This window comes from Drosophila montana, unplaced genomic scaffold, assembly GCF_035044405.1.
Source record: "Drosophila montana isolate Dmon_TW-CO22-7 unplaced genomic scaffold, ASM3504440v1 contig_1505_1, whole genome shotgun sequence".
Taxonomy (NCBI): domain Eukaryota; kingdom Metazoa; phylum Arthropoda; class Insecta; order Diptera; family Drosophilidae; genus Drosophila; species Drosophila montana.
In genome coordinates, this window is record NW_026996452.1 from 2,134,324 (window position 1) to 2,152,739 (window position 18,416).

The 18,416-nt window shown below is 40.2% G+C and overlaps 7 protein-coding genes across 12 annotated transcripts; 3 read left to right on the forward strand and 4 right to left on the reverse strand.

The window, feature by feature from the left end:
- Positions 1-2,106: 2,106 nt before the first annotated feature.
- On the reverse strand, positions 2,107-4,073 carry Vha26 (V-type proton ATPase subunit Vha26). Of its 2 annotated transcripts, none has more exons than XM_064689846.1 (5): positions 3,970-4,073; positions 3,750-3,860; positions 2,803-3,015; positions 2,401-2,727; positions 2,107-2,337 (listed from the first exon to the last, which is right to left on the reverse strand). In XM_064689846.1, exons 2-5 carry the CDS (start codon positions 3,780-3,782, stop codon positions 2,230-2,232), a joined length of 681 nt encoding a protein of 226 aa, XP_064545916.1. In that variant the 5' UTR covers positions 3,783-3,860; positions 3,970-4,073; the 3' UTR covers positions 2,107-2,229. The 2 variants fall into 2 exon arrangements, with proteins under 2 accessions (XP_064545916.1, XP_064545921.1); XM_064689851.1 differs by having other exon boundaries at positions 3,921-4,054.
- An 87-nt stretch (positions 4,074-4,160) lies between these two features.
- noi (splicing factor 3a subunit 3 noi) lies at positions 4,161-5,868 on the forward strand. Of its 2 annotated transcripts, none has more exons than XM_064689763.1 (2): positions 4,161-4,217; positions 4,292-5,868. In XM_064689763.1, the coding sequence occupies exon 2, from the start codon at positions 4,296-4,298 to the stop codon at positions 5,805-5,807; it is 1,512 nt and encodes a 503-aa protein (XP_064545833.1). In that variant the 5' UTR covers positions 4,161-4,217; positions 4,292-4,295; the 3' UTR covers positions 5,808-5,868. The 2 variants fall into 2 exon arrangements, with proteins under 2 accessions (XP_064545833.1, XP_064545838.1); XM_064689768.1 differs by having other exon boundaries at positions 4,203-4,221.
- Positions 5,799-6,508, reverse strand: PolZ2 (DNA polymerase zeta subunit 2). The gene has a single exon (XM_064689864.1). The coding sequence runs from the start codon at positions 6,459-6,461 to the stop codon at positions 5,865-5,867; it is 597 nt and encodes a 198-aa protein (XP_064545934.1). The 5' UTR covers positions 6,462-6,508; the 3' UTR covers positions 5,799-5,864.
- Positions 6,509-6,818: 310 nt separating this feature from the next.
- LOC135433701 (small ribosomal subunit protein uS15) lies at positions 6,819-7,760 on the reverse strand. Its single transcript, XM_064689886.1, has 3 exons — positions 7,602-7,760; positions 7,257-7,384; positions 6,819-7,193 (listed from the first exon to the last, which is right to left on the reverse strand). Exons 1-3 carry the CDS (start codon positions 7,622-7,624, stop codon positions 6,889-6,891), a joined length of 456 nt encoding a protein of 151 aa, XP_064545956.1. The 5' UTR covers positions 7,625-7,760; the 3' UTR covers positions 6,819-6,888.
- Positions 7,761-8,096: 336 nt separating this feature from the next.
- On the forward strand, positions 8,097-14,247 carry Cap-H2 (Chromosome associated protein H2). Of its 4 annotated transcripts, XM_064689750.1 has the most exons (11): positions 8,097-8,212; positions 8,281-8,453; positions 8,582-8,781; positions 9,163-9,371; positions 9,450-9,643; positions 10,059-11,074; positions 11,252-11,562; positions 11,631-11,787; positions 11,852-12,339; positions 12,710-12,907; positions 12,967-13,430. In XM_064689750.1, the coding sequence occupies exons 3-11, from the start codon at positions 8,760-8,762 to the stop codon at positions 13,330-13,332; spliced, it is 2,961 nt and encodes a 986-aa protein (XP_064545820.1). In that variant the 5' UTR covers positions 8,097-8,212; positions 8,281-8,453; positions 8,582-8,759; the 3' UTR covers positions 13,333-13,430. The 4 variants fall into 4 exon arrangements, with proteins under 4 accessions (XP_064545820.1, XP_064545811.1, XP_064545795.1 ...); XM_064689741.1 differs by lacking the exons at positions 8,097-8,212; positions 8,281-8,453; positions 8,582-8,781 and adding exons at positions 8,942-9,058; positions 13,540-14,247 and having other exon boundaries at positions 12,967-13,212; XM_064689725.1 differs by lacking the exons at positions 8,097-8,212; positions 8,281-8,453; positions 8,582-8,781 and adding an exon at positions 8,942-9,058.
- A 119-nt stretch (positions 14,248-14,366) lies between these two features.
- TfIIFbeta (transcription factor TFIIFbeta) lies at positions 14,367-15,487 on the reverse strand. The gene is made up of 2 exons (XM_064689833.1): positions 14,846-15,487; positions 14,367-14,790 (listed from the first exon to the last, which is right to left on the reverse strand). The coding sequence occupies exons 1-2, from the start codon at positions 15,404-15,406 to the stop codon at positions 14,491-14,493; spliced, it is 861 nt and encodes a 286-aa protein (XP_064545903.1). The 5' UTR covers positions 15,407-15,487; the 3' UTR covers positions 14,367-14,490.
- Positions 15,488-15,790: 303 nt separating this feature from the next.
- On the forward strand, positions 15,791-18,258 carry Alg9 (alpha-1,2-mannosyltransferase Alg9). The gene is made up of 4 exons (XM_064689910.1): positions 15,791-16,025; positions 16,088-16,462; positions 16,521-16,998; positions 17,057-18,258. The coding sequence occupies exons 1-4, from the start codon at positions 15,880-15,882 to the stop codon at positions 17,927-17,929; spliced, it is 1,872 nt and encodes a 623-aa protein (XP_064545980.1). The 5' UTR covers positions 15,791-15,879; the 3' UTR covers positions 17,930-18,258.
- Positions 18,259-18,416: the final 158 nt, after the last annotated feature.

The window sequence follows — 18,416 nt, forward strand, 5'->3', positions numbered from 1 at the left end:
GTTATAATTAAGTTGCATCTGAAAACAAAAACAAACACATTCAATATAATTCTCTTATTTAAAAGTCAGCAAATGATTTTAAGTAATAACTGGTCACGACTTTTAGGAAAAATAGTAAATGCAAATTATGCAGTTAGACATCGACACACAATTTATGTATATTTGAATGATTAACAAAGACAAGCTTAATCGGCCATCTTAAAACAGATGAAAAACATACAAACATGTCTTGGGAAACCACATCTCAAATGAAAATGGGGCAAAATTAATTGAAAAGGCGATTGCATGGATGAAAAAAATATACATATATTAATATATACAATTAAAGTAAACAAATTTAAAACAATAAATCGTATTTTATTTCACTCATGGCTGAAAAAACAGAAGCGTTCCAATAAACTTAATATGGGATTGATCGAATAACTGAACAAATTATTGCGACGAGTAGAAACTCCTCCCAGAGCAGTTTTAACAAATTTTACATTCTTGGACGTTTTAAATAATCTTGAAATGCAAATTTGTCTCAAATTTTGGAAAAACCCTTATTTCACTGTACCATATTATAAAAACTTTCATGACCAAGGTTAAAAATTGCACTATACTTATACACGGCTCGAAATTTTTATTTGACAACTAACCATTTTAAGTCAAATCTGACTACTATATCATGTTTTCAGTGAAATAACCGATTGGAGATTGAGTTTATTCTAAACTACGGCAAGTTCTTAACTCTCTAATATTGTTATCTACTTTGGATAAGATTATACCCCAAGGATGGCTGTTTGTTTATTTTGTTATATACAAAGCCCTATATACACATAAAAGAGCCGTAACCCATCCAATCTTAGGTTCGGATAATTTTTACTTCGCGGGTAAGACTCCAATTGGTTTTTGTTTTAAGGATTTCTACGGCCTACATGTGTTAGCGGCTTTTTAAATGCAGTCGAATTATAGAAAGTGCGAAATTTGTTGATTGTTTTTTGTTTTTGGAAATACTGTTTTTATTCAACATAAATTTTGTTTAAGTTTAAAAGTAAGTTTGTTGCATTTGTATTTCATTTTAATCGATGTTATATAATAATGCATATGCTATTGATTTTATTGTATGCTAAATTTGTAGTTATTTTTCGTGAACACGCAAACATTAAAATACAATTATTCTGTGTGTACTTGTTTAGAGACAGATATGAACGTGCGTCTATAAAGCAATTGTGCGGCAGCAGCGGCAGCCATATAAATTGCGACTTATAATTTCCATTTTTTTTTTTTCAATTTTACTTTTAAGTATATATATATTATATGTATTATATGATTTGGAATTGGAAGCAGGTAAAATATGGGGGCTTTTATATGTTTTAACAAATTTAGCTACTTGGCCACTTGGCAATACTTCGTTAACTGCGCGTGCGTTAGGGTAACTGTGTATTCGTATTTAACTTGTTCAACAACAGACATTCGATGATTATTTATGGCCTATAAAATGTGCCAGTTGCAAGGACGCCGGCGCACATTGTCCTCGAGCCAGCGAAATGCGTCTGAATGTATTTCGGTGGCAAGCGGACAATAATGCTGAGTGTGCACGCGTGCGGCCTGCAAGTGGCACATACATTGATAATTATCAATTATAATAATATTCAATGATAATTGAAAATTGTTGCCGCTGTGACGCACATTGCAATTGAATAACATGGCTAAAGAAAATGGGATAACAATAATGAACAAACAGTAATTAAATAAAAATGTACAACAAAATTTACAGACAAGGGCAAAACAAAAAGAATTTTACAAAAATTATATAGGCGTAGTTGAATCGCCAGAACAAAAAACGGATCGCAAAGTATTGAGGAATGTTATTATAATTAGCTTATATTGTTAACGCCGGTTAGTTCATAGAAAACAAACTTTAACAAACTCTTTTACGGATTTGAATGCACTTAGAACTTTGTTTATCTGTTGAAATATACTCGAATATATCATAATTGGCAAATATGTAAGTACTTTTAACACATAATTGTTGCCTACATATTTGACCAACGTTTTTTGTTTTTCTCAGTTTGACTATAAAAAGACAACGGCAATAATAATAATAATAATTAATAGACACAATTTTGTTAAATGAGTTCAAGAGTATGAGTTTTCTTCTTCCATTATTAAGTGGTTGTTTTTTTCTTGTTGTTGTTGTTGTTATAAGCTTGAACTGTTTTGTTTTTTTTTCACTTAAAGAAAATTTTAATCGGTGAATTTGCGATTAACATTGCGGCCGAACAGGGCGTTACGGATTTCTGGCACAAGTTGCTGTGAAATCAATTCTAATCTGGACTCCAGGGTATTTGGCACCTGCAAAGTGAACATTGGGTTATTAATAAAATTGCTGGAGCATTAAATTTTTTAGGAACGCACCTTGATGCGTCCATTCAAAGCCAACAGCTCAACACCACCACAGGTATTGGCTGACAGATACTCTTTCTCATCTATATGAAACTCAACATCCTGTTTCATTGCGGCTTTGTACTGCTCAATAGCTGAGGGGAGTACTGCCCTGACGAGGGGCACATCGACTTGACGGCAGCGTAGGGTTACTTTAGGTTCCATAACCTGATACAGGCCTTGAACAATTAGTTTGTCTAGAACGGTCTTGTATTCGGATTCGTTCTGGGTGACTTCGCCGAGACGTTTGCGTGCATCATCCAGCACACTGCCAACATGATCCTCGCGCACTTTAAGCACCTGTAAGTGTCAAGAAAAACCAGTCGAATTTTTTTTTTTTTGAAAAGTACAACTAGTTTGCATAAAAAAACCGACCTTCAGGCGAGCCTGATTGAGCATATTTGAGGATTGAATTTTCTTCTGCAGCTCAACTTGCTTTTCCTTTTTCTCATAGTACTCCATAATCTTGAGACGCTGTTGTTGGACGAGACGTCCCTTCTCAATATTGAACTCTTCTTCGGCTTTGGCATCGATCTCCTCGGCTTTTTCATTGGCCTCCTGCTCAATGAATGCCATCATATGTTTGATCTGTAAAGGAAAAGTATTAAATTAGCTTTGATAATACAAATCTATTAAAGTGTAGATAAAACAGTGGGTGATGGATAGAACAGACCTAAAGCCAATCACATGATTAGGCACCTATATATCACATTTGTGTAGCTCAAACATTTGCTGCTCAGCTACTTCATTACCAGCTGTCGCCCGGCGCTCCGTTACGTTGGCCAAAAGTAAATATTCATTTATTTTATATATTTCATTTTCAGAAAAAAAAAACTATCCAATGGCATTGATAAGGCACGGCAAGTTCATTTACAGCGCAGTCGTGTGACAGTGTTCGCACTAATGTATTGGCTGCGCTAGTCGTCTCCCTTTAACACATTGCTCAAGTGTAGTGCGTGTCACATGACCAATAAGCATTTTGGTTTTTTGCCTAAAACTTTGAACAATATTTTTTTCCACCAACAACAGATTCAAAACGCATTTTTAATTTACTCAAAAACTTATATAGTCGCTGTCTTATATGCACATAATACACTTTGTGTCAACCCAGATTAAATATTTTAATGTATAGTGACTGAAAAAGTTGCACGCAAAATTCACATGACTACGGCGAGAATCCCATGACTTCGTCATCTTTCTCGTTGCCCGAATCCGTGGCTTTGAAATTATTGTTCAATTAGAAAAACATTTCTGTTTAACATGTTTAACTTAACTAAATACTTTCATAATAGATTGTTTTTCGTTATACACATGTTATTTACCTGTTTTTGTACATCAGCATCGCTCAAAGCCATCTTGACTGATTTTTCTCACTTGCCACAAAATCGAAATAGAAATTCAATAGTTCCGAAGGAATTCACGTACTACCGTGCCTGTAATGGTTTTAACTTTATAATAAATTTCTTAATTATACAACACGAAAGGAAAATTACAAAATAAAACTCCATATAACACGAGACAAAAACGGAATTGAAAATTTACTTGCAGTGTGTGTGCCTTCTGCCCGTCGTCTGAAATTTTCACTACCTCCAATCGATCATATGATTTTACTTCGTGATGCGCAGTGTTGTTAAATGCCGAAAAGCGAATCAAACTTAAGGCGATAGTATCGAGTAAGGCTGCAAAATAGTCTTGATATTCTAATCGATGTTTGCTAGTAAGTACTATCGATGATCGTTCGTATTCGAAGCTACCATCACTATTATCGATACTGACAGTACAGCTCTAATGTACGTATGTACACACGCTATTTTGTGAAAATTTGTTTTTCGTTCGCAAATAAACAATTCTTTTAAATAATCAGCATAATGGAGACGCTACTGGAGCAGCAGCGTCGGTATCACGAAGAGCGCGAGCGTCTAGTCAAACTTATGGTCGATGAGCATGCAACCAAGAAGCCCGGCGAAAAAGAGCGCATTCACAGTGAGCACCGGCTAAAGTACTTAATGGAACTGCACCTCCACGCCACCACACAGCTGCGCGATCTGTACGAAGACAAGGACAATGAGCGAAAGGCTGAAATTGCGGCGCTATCTGGACCAAATGAGTTCAATGAATTCTATGCCCGTTTGAAGCAGATTAAACAGTTCTACAAATCTCATCCGGCCGAAGTCAGTGTTCCGCTTTCCGTTGAATTTGAAGAAATGATAAAGGTCTACAGTAATCCCGATGAAATGGGCGCTCTGGTTGAGTTCACCGACGAGGAGGGTGGCGGCCGCTACTTGGATTTGAACGAGTGTTATGAGCTTTACTTAAATTTGCGCGGCGTTGAAAAATTGGACTACATTTCGTACCTCATGTCCTTCGACCATGTCTTTGACATACCACGTGAGCGTAAAAATCGCGAGTACCGCAAGTATATTGAGACGCTTAACAATTATCTACACAGCTTTATTCTGCGCATTCAACCGCTGCTCGACCTTGAGGGCGAGCTGGTTAAGGTTGAGCTCGATTTCCAGCGCCAATGGCTGCAAGGCGCATTCCCTGGCTGGTCATTGAAGGAGACCGAATCGGCGCTCGCAAATACGGGCGCGCATTTAGATTTATCAGCTTTCTCAAGCTGGGAGGAGCTGGCCTCTTTGGGCTTGGATCGTCTCAAGTCCGGGTTGGTCGCCTTGGGCCTGAAGTGTGGCGGCACTTTGGAGGAGCGGGCGCAACGTCTGTTCACCACGAAAGGCAAGAGTACCTTGGACCCGGCTCTAATGGCCAAGAAACCAACAACAAAAAGCGCCAATGCACAGACGCGCGAGAATGAACGAAATAAGGAAATCGCGCAGTTGGAGGCGCTGCTCTATAAATACGCCGAGCTGCTCTCCGAACAACGTGCGGCAACCAAGGAGAATGTCCAGCGTAAACAGGCACGAACTGGGGGCGAGCGCGATGACAGCGACATTGAAGCTAGCGAGTCAGATAACGACGATGATCCGGATGCGGATGATGTTCCGTTCAATCCCAAGAATTTGCCATTGGGCTGGGACGGCAAACCCATACCCTACTGGCTGTACAAGCTGCATGGATTGAATATCAGCTATAACTGCGAAATTTGCGGCAACTTCACCTATAAGGGTCCCAAGGCGTTTCAGCGTCACTTTGCCGAGTGGCGACACGCGCACGGAATGAGATGCCTGGGCATACCGAATACGGCGCATTTTGCGAATGTGACACAGATCGAAGATGCGATCACGTTGTGGGAGAAACTCAAGTCACAAAAGCAGAGCGAACGCTGGGTAGCCGACCAGGAAGAGGAGTTCGAGGACTCCCTGGGCAATGTGGTCAATCGCAAGACATTCGAGGATTTGAAACGACAAGGATTGCTCTAAAAAGTAGTTTTTATATGTCTCATGTAAAATGTAATGCTTAATATACAATTTTTAAACCTAACTACATATATGCGCATCCATTTTCAAGCCCACCTTGTCAACTGTTGCCAGGGGTAGCAGGGAAAATTTACGCGGCTCCAACTGCTGCGGATTGCCACTTGCTTGCAGCCAGGGAAACTCCTGGTATTGTGCATCATGGCTGAGCTGTGTAAAGGCCGTTTGTGTTGTATGAATATGCACCTTAAATTTTGCATTTTGACCTAGTTTCGGTAAATGTTTTACGCGGTCCGCCAGTTTGTAAAGAGCAGCGCTTAGTTGTTGTTCGTACTCTATTAAATATTGATCCTGCGGGTGATCGGATTGAACCGGTTGCATTTCCAACAAGTAGCTTTCCATGTGCTCCGGATCATTTCCATATATAATTACTTCTAGCTTCAATTGTTGCGCGGGATTCTGCAGCAATTGCTGCACAGTTCTTAGCACATTAGCTAGGTAAGAATTTAAAGTCGGAAATGCGACTATAAAGACAGGCGTGTTGTAAACGCGACGTTTCTTAAAGATTTGTGCAGGATAAACACCACGAACGTATAGTATATGATTTAAAATTACTTCAATTGCTTCCACATGTATTGCTGCAATATCATCTGACTCCATTATAATTTAAATCAAGTAAAATATTTCATTATCTGTTGTAAACATGCGCAGCTATGTATTAAAATATACCAAAAATAAAACGGTAAGTCCGGTCACACTTTTCTTTTCGAATTTTGAAACGAATTATGTTGATTGTTGACTTAATTCTTAAACGGATCGATTTAGTTACAAATAAATTGTGGACATTTATAATTTCTTTACTTTTACCAAGATAGTCAATACTATCAGTCAAAGGCGAGGACAAATTAAAATCCGCCTCATTCAAATATCTCAAAAAAAAATACACCTGCAGAACGTAAATTCAGCATAAAATTGCAGAACTCAAATATAAACATGATTTTATAATGCTCAAAACCGTTTAAAAAGTAAACAAAACTCGTTTGTTTTGGTGTTTATTTAGTTTGCGTAAAAGAATTGCGTAGCCAATTTAAGCAACCAGAGCGGATGCTGTGCTGGATTCGTATTTCCAGTTCGGTGGCAGTACGCTCTTTGTTTTGTAGTAGCGCGCCAGGCGGTGAATTCTGGACTCAACCAGAATCAAACGGAACTTGCCATCCTTATCCTTGCGACTGCGCTCCAAATGCTTACGGATGGCCACTGCCTTCTTGATCATGTGGTACAAATCCTCGGGAATGTCGGGCTTGAGACCAACCGACTTCATAATGCGCAGAATTTTGTTGCCATTAACAAAGCGTACTTGGGCCACTCCATGAGAATCACGCAAAATGATACCTGAAATTGTTGACGAGAGTTCAATTAACCTAACCTCAAACCGTAAACACAAACAATAAATACCAATTTTGGAGGGTGTCAGGCCCTTCTTGCCAAGTTTCTTGATCTGCTCCTTGACATCCTCGGCGTTAAGTTTCAGCCATGATGGCACTGTGCGTCTGTACGGTAGAGCGGACTGGGAAATACCCTTGCTGTAAATAAAAAGTATCGTTTGAGTCGCTTGCAAGGGACAATAGGAGCGGCAAGTGTTTTCGTTTGCAACATGTGCTTGCCTTCATGGCCTTTTTTTCTTTGGTACATTTTTCGCGTTAGGAGTGTACAACAAATATTGCAAAGGCTTACGTGCATTACGCAGGCACATTTTACAAGAACTCTTGCTCATTACAACAATCGAAATGTGTATTTTACCCTGGAGCGTGCATACGACCCATGTTGAGCGCTTAGTTTTTGATACCGAAAAGAAAGTGGAGACTTGTCAAATGCCAAGTTGAGTAAAAATTCTACACACAATGATACATTGCCAGAGTTGATTTAATTCTGTAGTCGTCTCCAAATCCAAAACACCTATCGATAACTAGTTAAAAACGTTACTGGCATAAAATGTCAGGACAGTTTGAATTTGCTTTATTTTTTAGAGCGCTTGTTGTCAATAACTACGCTAAAGTAAATTGGAACAACTAATAACTGAAAATAATTAATGCGTTTCGGTCTTACGGTGCGCATAATATAATTGGGTAAATTTGGTGTTCTCGGATACGCTTTCCGATCATTCGGCGCGTTTTATGGACAACTTGCATATTGGCCACTTTCAAAACAGAAGAGAATTTGGCCTGCATGTGTATGAGCACTTTCCCTTTCTGGTCGTTTAATAAATCACTTTAACCCTCTGCGTCTGCAAATAATTTCAGGCAAGCAAAAAGTCTTTATATCATAACACGTTGCATTTTAAAAGCGGCAAACAACTTAAGAGAATCGGAACTACAAAACACGAAACACAATGTTTCGCTATGTATTTACTAGTATGTACAGAATGCTAACAGCGGTTTCTGATTTTGGTTTTGAATTTGAATAATGATTTTTTTTAAAGCGATAAATTTATATTTCTTAATCAAGTGTGACCAGCTCGGCACGAAAATACTATCGTTATGGCCTATCGTGTACTTCACTAGTTCATTCCATTTTTGTGCGGCTTCAGATACATACCACTTCAGCCCTGTGAGAAAATTTCTGCGCCTAAAATTGAGAGAGCAAAACAAAATCGTAAGTACATAAATGCATACAGAGCTAATTGGGAAGAAAACACGGTTCGCGCCATTTAAAAATTCCCAAATAATAAATAAAAGTTGTATTCCACATGTGTTAATATTAGCTTCCGTGTTTAACTGCAGGTAAACAATTTTGGTGCCACCATTTTTGTTGCTCAGACGCTTGGCGTGCCCCATGTCAATGTGTATTATTTGTATGAATGTATGTACTCCTCAAAACATGCACACAGTTTCGCGAAGTATATACAAACTGTGATTGTTTGTTTAAAGATTCACGTTACGTCGTTAAAGAAACAGTAAAATGGATGCAGATACAGAAGAAGGTAAGTGTTCCCTAGAAATTTACATTGGTGGCGCCATCTACGCATTACATACATATGTATGTACATACATTGGTGTAGGCTTCACAGATATTTATCTGCTCGTGTATAGTCGCATGTGTGTATGTATAGGTGCGAGTGTGCCTATACACGTGTTGTTGTTAGTGCGTTATGTATGATGATCGCTTTGAGTCTGCTCAGTTGGTCAGTTGCTTCTTTGCTCTCGCCATGGACAGCTCTCATCGCCGGTGGCCAAGCGGGGACGGGCACACATTTTACGGTGATTAAGTCAGCGCTATTTTAATTTGAACACAGCTCGCTTAAAAAATAAACGAAATGTGCTTCGCTCCAAACACTAAACAAAAAATTGATGTATGATTACAGAATGGGCCAGTAGCAGCAGCAACAGATCCAGTTCCAGTGATGTAATAAAAAACCTACTGGAAATCGCCAACAGCAGGCCGGGCACCAATGTGGCCAAGGCAATCGTTGCGTACCATGAGTTTCCTGGCTTCTCAACGCTGCTTCTGCTCCTGGAGGAGGTATCGAAAAATACAGATTTTTCAACCGATCTGCGCTTGTCGCTTTCCTATGTAAGTGATACCCAAAATGTCCTTTAAAATTAACTAAAATTATTTGTTCTTTTTATTATGGACTCTCGCTTCCTTTAGTACATGGATGAATTTTTGCGGCAAGTATCCGGTGCGAGTGTGCCGCGACGCTCGGTTATTGCCGCCGCCGGCAGCGTGCTTCAATACTGCAGCAAAATCTATGGTGACAGGGTGGAGCTCATGTACCAGGTTGTGGAGCATCAGATCGAGGCGCTGCTCATAGCTGATCCCAAAAAGGATGAGACCAGCAATCGGTGAGTAAAACTCCAGTCGCACCGCGGCTGCCATGTGGTTAGTCATTCAGTTAGAATAACAAGCTCTGTCGCCATGCTGTCTGCTTCAATTTCTTATCATGTGGTCGCTTATCGGCTCATCTGTCATTCTCTTCACATTCGCCGGTTCCACTTCCTTTTGCACAGTCGGCTGAGCCATCCACATGCTCCAATGCTTTAGATAAAATGAATATGATAAAATATATATTATTTATATATATTTTATTATTTATTTTAAAGACTAAGAAAACGATATTTAAAAGTGTGAGTCAGAAAAATCTGTTTCTTAATGTTTTACATAGAAATATTTAAATTTTAGAAAGTATGAAATAATGTTTATTATCCTGAAGCCGATCATTAAAATAATATAAAAACTTTCTTACGCTTTTTTTTTTAGAAAAAAAGATGCTAGCAAGCCGGAGGAGCCGCGTAAGCGTCGCATTAAGAAACTCACCCAAAAGGAATTCGATCCGTTTTCGTATAACATGGAACCAAAAAAGTTCAAAATAATGTCCGATGAGAAACGCTTCAGTCGCGTTGGATTCGAAACGAATAAAAACAGAAATCGTACAATTGAACACATGTATCAGGATCATACGCCGTCCCATCTTTGGACGCATGCGTCTATCGTGGATCCAGCGAATCCCTACGAGCAGGATGAGAAAAAGAACTATAAGGTGTTTACATACCATCCGGAGCCCAGATACAATACGCTTCTGCCAGACATTCAATTTGATCGTCTGAATTTGATCAAGGAATACGTGCATTCAAATCAAGTGGATGTATCCGAAACTCTAAATAAGAACATGAGTAATAAGGAATATTTAGACGAGTACATAGCGCTAGAGAACCAAATGCTTGCCTCTCGCTATGGGGAAAAAACAGTGCTGAAACGCACCCTGACTGTCGAAGAGGATGAACAGGCCAAGCGTCTGCGCCTGGAACTGCAGAAACGATTGCTGGAATTCACTGATGAGAGCTCAAAACGTAGAAGGCTAACTGAGGAGATGGACGATAATCGTGATAGGAATCTGCAGACTGACGAAAGTGGAGCTCAGCGATCGCAAACCTCTATGGACTCAGTACTAGGAGAATCGCTGAGAACTTTGACGCTGACAGATACATCAGAAGTACAACTTAATGGAAGCCAGATAGAAGCACCGCCCTTAAGCAGCACGTTGGAAATGAATGACGCTAGCTGCTTGGACAGCACGCGTTTGGATCTCCAGCAGTTAGAATCTGTAAAGGAAGAGTCGCAACAGGAGTCTCAGACGCAGCAGGATTCACAACAGAAGTCCCAACTGGAATCGCAATTGGAACTCTCCACTGGCAAGGGTGATGATAGCAATGAGCAATCGTTGCAAATTGATTCAGGCATTGGCATGGATGATGTGTGCGATACGCTGCCGACAGGTAAACTAAAATGCACTCTGTTTATGTAGACTCGTGTTGCACCAACAGATCAGGCTAAGATTTTTGTTAATCCTTTCTTTGTAGACAGATTTGACTCACATTCTTTGTTTACTTTTTATTTTATTTACGTATGTATTTCGTTTGCTGTGCTGCTGCCTGCATCCAAATATTGTGCAGCTCAATCTTTTGATGATGAGGGTGTTGTTCTTACAGATCTTATAGACGAGCAGCGTCTGCAGTCGCTATCGCCCAAGGTAATGGTACGGGACATACTTCCCGGTGTGCCCGACAAAGCCAACCTGAGCGTGCGCGTTGACGCCGAAATGCTGGCCCTGAGCGGCATCAATGAAACGCTCGAGGAGATTGTTAATGTGCCACGTGAAGTGCACTATTCAATCGAGCGGAATTTGCTGCAGCTACCAGAAAAGAGGCTACGCAAAGGTTCTCTCTTCAAGCTACCCAAAGAATTTGATTTATTTAAAAAAGCGGTAAGCATACCCGCCGACAAGTACTTTCCTTTAAACAAAAATGTAAATACCCTTTAATTATGTTATAGCGCACACCAGCCAAGCGACAGGCTGAACCCAAGGCGCCCGGTGCTCCCAGAGCCTTGCCTGGCGCATCGCCTGTTGCTTCGCCTACGCATTCCGTATCGTCGCTTGACAAATTTCCGGCATTGCCATTGGATCAAATGGAATTTGATTCGGAGCTAAGTATGTGAAAATAATAGAATACAGTTAATGCAGCTGCCTAACTTATGATTTTTTTATTTCACAGATTTTCGCGGTTTCAGGCGTCCTACTTATGATTCAGGTATTGATCAGGAAGAGATTAGATTGGCCAACTCGCCAGCAGATGACGGCATTATCGTTGACGTGGGCTCCGAAGAACCATCGGATTTGAATGCAGTAGAAAATCCGCCGCTGTCAGATGTAATTCAAGAAGCTAGAGCTTCTGGGCAAACAGAGAAGGACTTGACATTGCCTGAAATTTCATTGGGCGCTACAGAATTAAATGAAACGCAACCAAATGATGTACAACATACACAAGCAGATGGCATAAGAGCCCAGGATATCACCGAAGAGGACATAAGAGTCCCCGATACCACAGCAGAGAACACAACACGACTAGAGAGTGAATTGAATGCAACGCCTATGGATTTGGCCACAAACGACATAGAGTTGGACCCAGACTGGGATGCAGAGGAAAGCGATTCGAGTGTTCAAGACAACTGTAATAGCATAGATGCAGAAACTGATGCCAAGGTAAGAAATGTGGTTTTTAACCCGTTTTGATGGTAGAAACAAGTTAAGAGTAAGATTAGATCGAGAAACTTCGTTGAGTATGCCATTTGAGGCACTAGTGGATACGGTTAAAAAGCATATTCCAACAACTGCAAGGCGTAAGCCAAAAGTCGATATTGTATAGCTAAAACACGTCATGCAACTAGAAGTTAGTCGGGAAATTATTAGGCCGAGTGATCCTAGCCACGTCGAATACTTTCTCTATACACTACGTACATCTAATGTGTTCAAAATTAGGGGTTTTCGTTTAGCACTAGAGTCGTAGAGTGCCAAACACGGCGACATTTATATCGTTTATATTAAAATTGTAATTATTTTTTGTGCTTTGCAGATTATTGACTGGCATCGTCGACTGGCACCCACATTAGAAGCGGCGCATGCGCGTCAAAACTTTAGCATACAGCACCTAAATGACGAGATTATAGCCAAATGCCAAGAAAATGAGAGAGGAGAGGCAACACTAGCCGATGTTGTAGAGGATAAGGATCCAACCAAACTATGTTGCTATATGCTCTCCTCACTACTGCTGGTAAGTGCATCAATGATATTCCAGCAATGTGTACAACTTAATATTACTTTGCCTTGCAGACAAACCAGAGAAACGTGGAGCTTCAAATCGATAAGCATGATAAGAGCAAGCCAATTGATATGAATCGGTTTAAGATGAAATTGATTAGCACCGAAAGGAAACAAGTGAATCCCGAGGATGACATTGGCAATATGAACAGTTCCAATCGGCGGAGCAACCAAACAGCACCACAAGAAACAACGCAATCTGCTAAAGCCACGCATCGCAAGGTGCAGGAGCAACGTCACACACTTGATGCAATTAATGTAAAAACAGTGCGCCTTATAAAACCTGTGCCCAAGGCAAGCGCACGGCCAGAGGATGCTGACTCTGGCATATCATCGCTGCCGGCATCCTTAATGTCTGTGTGGCCGGCTGACATGTAGCGGAGGCCGTAGCAGTTGTTGGTGCCTAGTGCTAAATGTGTGCCTCTGTCTTTAGTTTTATGTAAATAGATGGTTAAGTCGCAGGGTTGACGTTCGTATATATGTGTGTACAATTCGATTCTCGTCCAGTAACCTTAGATTGTATATATTTTTGTGTGTGTGTTATGCGAATTTAAAATTTAATCTAATGAGAATTATTCCTTGCAGCCGATCATATTGCACCGGGGGCTGCCCTTTTCACAGGCTTACGTCAAAATTAAGAGGCTGCGCTGGCCGCGCAACTGACAAATGCATTAATGCACAATCCTTTTTTTTTTGTTTTTTTTTTTTTTGACAATGTACAAATTCTAGTTTTAAGAGAGCTTTTAACATGAGATGCAATTTTTAGTTTTATTCAACTTTATGCTGCCAGTTTTTAGTTCTTTATGTTATGTAGTGTAAGCCAAAATTGAACCAGTATTATTTAAGCTCGATTTCCTTACGTTTGAACAAGTTTTTCAAATTTCATTTTTCTTATCATTTTCAATTCTTTTGTCATTTTTTTTTCTTTTCTTTCTAATATTCTTTACATTTTATTTTCATTTTAAATTTATTTTTCACTTTTTTTGCATTTATCTTTTGTTTTCTATTTTTTTTTTTATAGTTTTTCAAAAATTTCTTCATTTATGATTTTTATTTTGCCATTTATTCATTTTTCTCAAATTAAAAACTCTTTCAGAAACGCAAGTCGTTAAAATAATAATGAAATCAAGATCACCCAGAGACACATATTGTGGAAATCGTATAGAGCTGATAGTACTACAAAAATCAAGTACCTGATCTCCTAGTGTGTAAAAATTTTTTTTCCAACTTTTAAAGACGGTTTATCTATTTACATATATATTACATACATATGAATGTGCAAAACAAAGATAATTTTTTTTTTTAGTTATCTAAGAAAGCATCTAAATGCAATGAAAAAGTCAAAGAAACTAAAAAATAGTTGTTGAAAATTACTGGAAAATCGGGTAATGAATATTTTAATATTTCGAGAATTGTGATAAAATTGTGCAGAAAATCTGCTGGATTTACTTTTTGCTTAGATGAGAGTAAGTGATTACATTGGAAAATTGTACATACATATGTGTATATACAGGTAATAAAATCAAGATCCTACGACTATTCAGTATCGCTGCCGTCCGATTTGGCCTTTTCCTCGTCCTTTTGTTCGTCAGTCTTGTAGTGGCGATATTCTTTCTTGAGTTCCCACATGTTTTTGTGCGGATTTTTCATGTTGTAGTCGCAGACATCCTTAAGTATCTCCTTCAGGTAGCTAATTGGCTGATTGGTTATTTTGACCAGATCCTTAATATTATAGTACTGATGCTTTTCAAAGGCATGGAAAAGCATATCCATCACAGCATTCTTGTCGTCGCGTGCTTTCTTGCCTTCCGCCTTCTTACGTTCCCGATACTCAATCTAAAAATATGAGAAATTTTAAACAAACACCAAAAACAAGCGCAGTTAATCTTACATTATGTGCATGATCCTTCACTGGCTTGTAGTTCTGTACGATCTTGTCGATCGGCTGCACTCGACGTTGTGGCTCCGATGCCTTGCGTATAGACTCGAGCTTCAACTTCATGTAACAAGTGTCGGCAATGGGACGGCATTCGAGCTTTTGGACGATGCGACCTTCCATGTACAGCTTTTCACTATCTGGCGTCGCTGAAGCGGCACCTGTCCCATTTTCCTTACCGTTGCTGGCGACGGCCGCCGCCTCTGTGGGTGCCATGTGGGAGAAAACGCCAAGTGTCTGTTTCGTCACCTGTGACACGTCAAGCACATGCTCTGTGGGTATCTTCTCATCCGGATCCAGTGCGAGCACAGCAGGCGTCAGTGAAAGTGAGACCTGCGCCTTCTGGCCAGGCGTCTTGCTGATACGCAGCTTACCAACATCCATATTTGATGGCGCCTTTTCCCATTTCTGTGCAATGTATTTGGGTACTTTGACTAACCAAACGCCACGTCCGGCATTGGATAGATCCAAGTCCTTGTCGATGATTTGCACTTTGTCCTTGTCATCCTTAGACATGTTTTTGTTTAAAATTTATTAATGCAACCGCACGTAAAATATGCAATTGCAAAATGTAAATTGCACAGCTGAGGCGACAGAGCTGCCACCATGGTACAAAATTAAAACGCCAGCATGATTGCACAATATGACAAGGTTGCGCAGAGAAACTCGCGACTGCAACTGCGTTGAATGCGTGACGTCATATGTTACATTTCTAGGGGTTGCTAGAAAAAATTATATATTTGCTTGTCATCTTTTGGTATTAATGGCATAAGCTAGCGAAGGTCAACTAGTGAACTTAAATGTTTTCTTTTTTATTGCTTATCAGATCTAATCATTATGTCCATCTCTTAATTTAATTTCATAAAAAATGCATGGCTGCCAACTCGATTTATTATACAGCACTGCATCAGCTGTTGCAAGTTTCACACGCTGGCTTATTACTGCGGTAAATTGTGTGGAAAAAAACTTTAAAAACATCGGACTAGAAAATGGCACCGCCTGCAGCACGGGCGCGTTACAATGCCAATAAGGCTGACAACCAGATACTCACCAAGAAACCACCGAAACGATTAAATGGCAACAAAGACATTGCCGGCGACATCGTAGCCGGCAACAAAAAAGAGAAGAAGAAGAAGTACGTACACTGTCGCATAATAAAATACCAATAACATTAACTATGCATATTTTTTTTTTTAGCAAACAATCGACGTCCGCTGCGAACTCCGCGGAAAAGACACAGTCTAGCCCCAATCCCATTATGCCCAGCGTCCACACTGCCTTCAAGACATTCGTGAGCGCGCGCCTTTGCAGCGCCATTTGGGCGTACATTTCTGACTGTGATGAGACTTTCAACTACTGGGAACCGTTGCATTACATAATTAATGGACATGGTTTGCAGACCTGGGAGTATAGTCCGCAATTTGGGTTACGCTCCTATACATATCTACTCCTGCAAGGTGTGCCCGGTTGGATCTATCAAAAGCTGTTTAATCCGAGTCCCATTCTCATCTTCTACATGGTACGATGCATGTTGGGCTTTGGCTGTGCGGTCATGGAGCGCTTCATGTACAAGTGAGTACACCTGGTCAACTTTAAGCGATCGTAATTCGATAGCTGGCTTGTCTTGCAGATCCATATGCCAGGAGTTTGGCATACATGTTGGACGTCTGTGGCTTATTTTCCAGCTGTTTAGCGTGGGCATGTTTGTATCCAGCACCGCACTGTTGCCCTCCTCGTTCTCCATGTATTTTGGCTGCTCTGCTTTGGCCGCCTGGTGGCAGCAACGCTATAGTTTGGCCATCTTTTTTACGGCCATTTCGGCGCTGCTGGGCTGGCCATTTGCGGCGTTAATTGGTGTACCGCTGGTGTTGGAGCTGCTGCTACGCCAGCGCGACTGGCGTACTTTTGTACAGTGGACGTTGATATCCGGCGCAACCATTGCACTGCCCATGATTGCCATTGATACAAGTTACTTTGGCAAACTGACTTTTGCGCCGCTCAACATTGTCTGGTATAATGTGTTCACTAGCCACGGGCCCAATATCTTTGGCACCGAACCTCTGAGCTACTACATCGTCAATGGTTTCCTGAATTTTAATATTATTTGGGTATGTTACTGGGTATACTAAAACTATGGACCATTCCTAATTGTTATCATATTTTTAGCTGTTGGCCCTGCAACTGCCCATAATGCTGGTCATGGACTATCTAATTGTTCCCGCCAAATTCAAGTCGACGCTTAATTTTCCGCGCTATATATCACTGGCGCCCCTCTATCTTTGGTTGTTGGTGTTCTTTGCACAGCCGCATAAGGAGGAGCGCTTTCTGTTTCCGGTATATCCGCTGATCTCATTGTGCGGCGCCATTACAGTAGACGTTTATCAGCGCATCTATTTCCGCATCAAGTCGCTTATCTTTAAAATCAAGTCGGGAATTCACTATTTGGATCACAGCATGTTCATTGCCATTATCGTAATGGTGACCAGCACTTTGCTGGGCCTTTCGCGCGTCTTTGCGCTTTATCGCAACTATCATGCGCCAATGGATCTGATGCTGGAGCTCAACCAGTTTAAGACAACGCCACAATATCGTGCAGATGAAATTTATAATGTATGCGTTGGCAAGGACTGGTATCGGTATCCGGGCAGCTTCTTTTTCCCAGCTCGCAATTTCCGTTTGCGTTTCCTCAAATCCGAATTCCAAGGCATGTTGCCTGCCTACTATGTGAACGGCCCGAATGCCACCAAGGTGGTCAATCCGTATTTTAATGACCAGAATTTGGAGAACGAGCACATGTACTTCGATTACGACCAGTGTCATTTTCTAATGGACTTTGATGAGGGCAAATATACAACACTGGAGCCGAGCTATTCCAGACGCACAAAGGACTGGTCCATTATGAAGACTCTGCCCTTCCTCATACCGGAAAAATCACACAAAGTGCTACGCGCCTTCTATGTGCCATTCGTCACCGACAATCACATAAAATACGGCGATTTCAATCTACTTAAGCGCAAAAAGTCGCGCAATGGTAGCTAGAAGCAGGAGTAACACGAGGCCAACCCATGACCATGCAATCCAAAGCAATTTTTAAATGCAGCTGTAATTAAAGAAATTAATATTTAATTTATAAAACCCAAATAAGTATTGGTTGTGTTCCTTTCTGTTTCCTGTTTTGTATTTGATGCAAGTGAAAAAGTCTTTTAAAATTACCTGATTTTAGTTTGTAAGTTCATCACCGAATTGTTTAACTAAATTTGCCCATTATTCGTTTTTCTATTTTAATCAAGCCAAAGCTGTAAACATTATGCTGAATCGAACTAGAGTTTAAGATCAACGAAAATAAAAGCAATGAGATTTTTAAGGTATGGATTAATACATGCAATTAAGAAGTTGTTCAGGTGCTGTGAGGTTGTGTTGGGATTTTATAGTCAGTTGCGACGATGATAAAACCGCAACTATTTTAAATATCAATTCGATTACTCTAAGATTAAATGAAAGCAATAATGTATAACTTTATTATAAT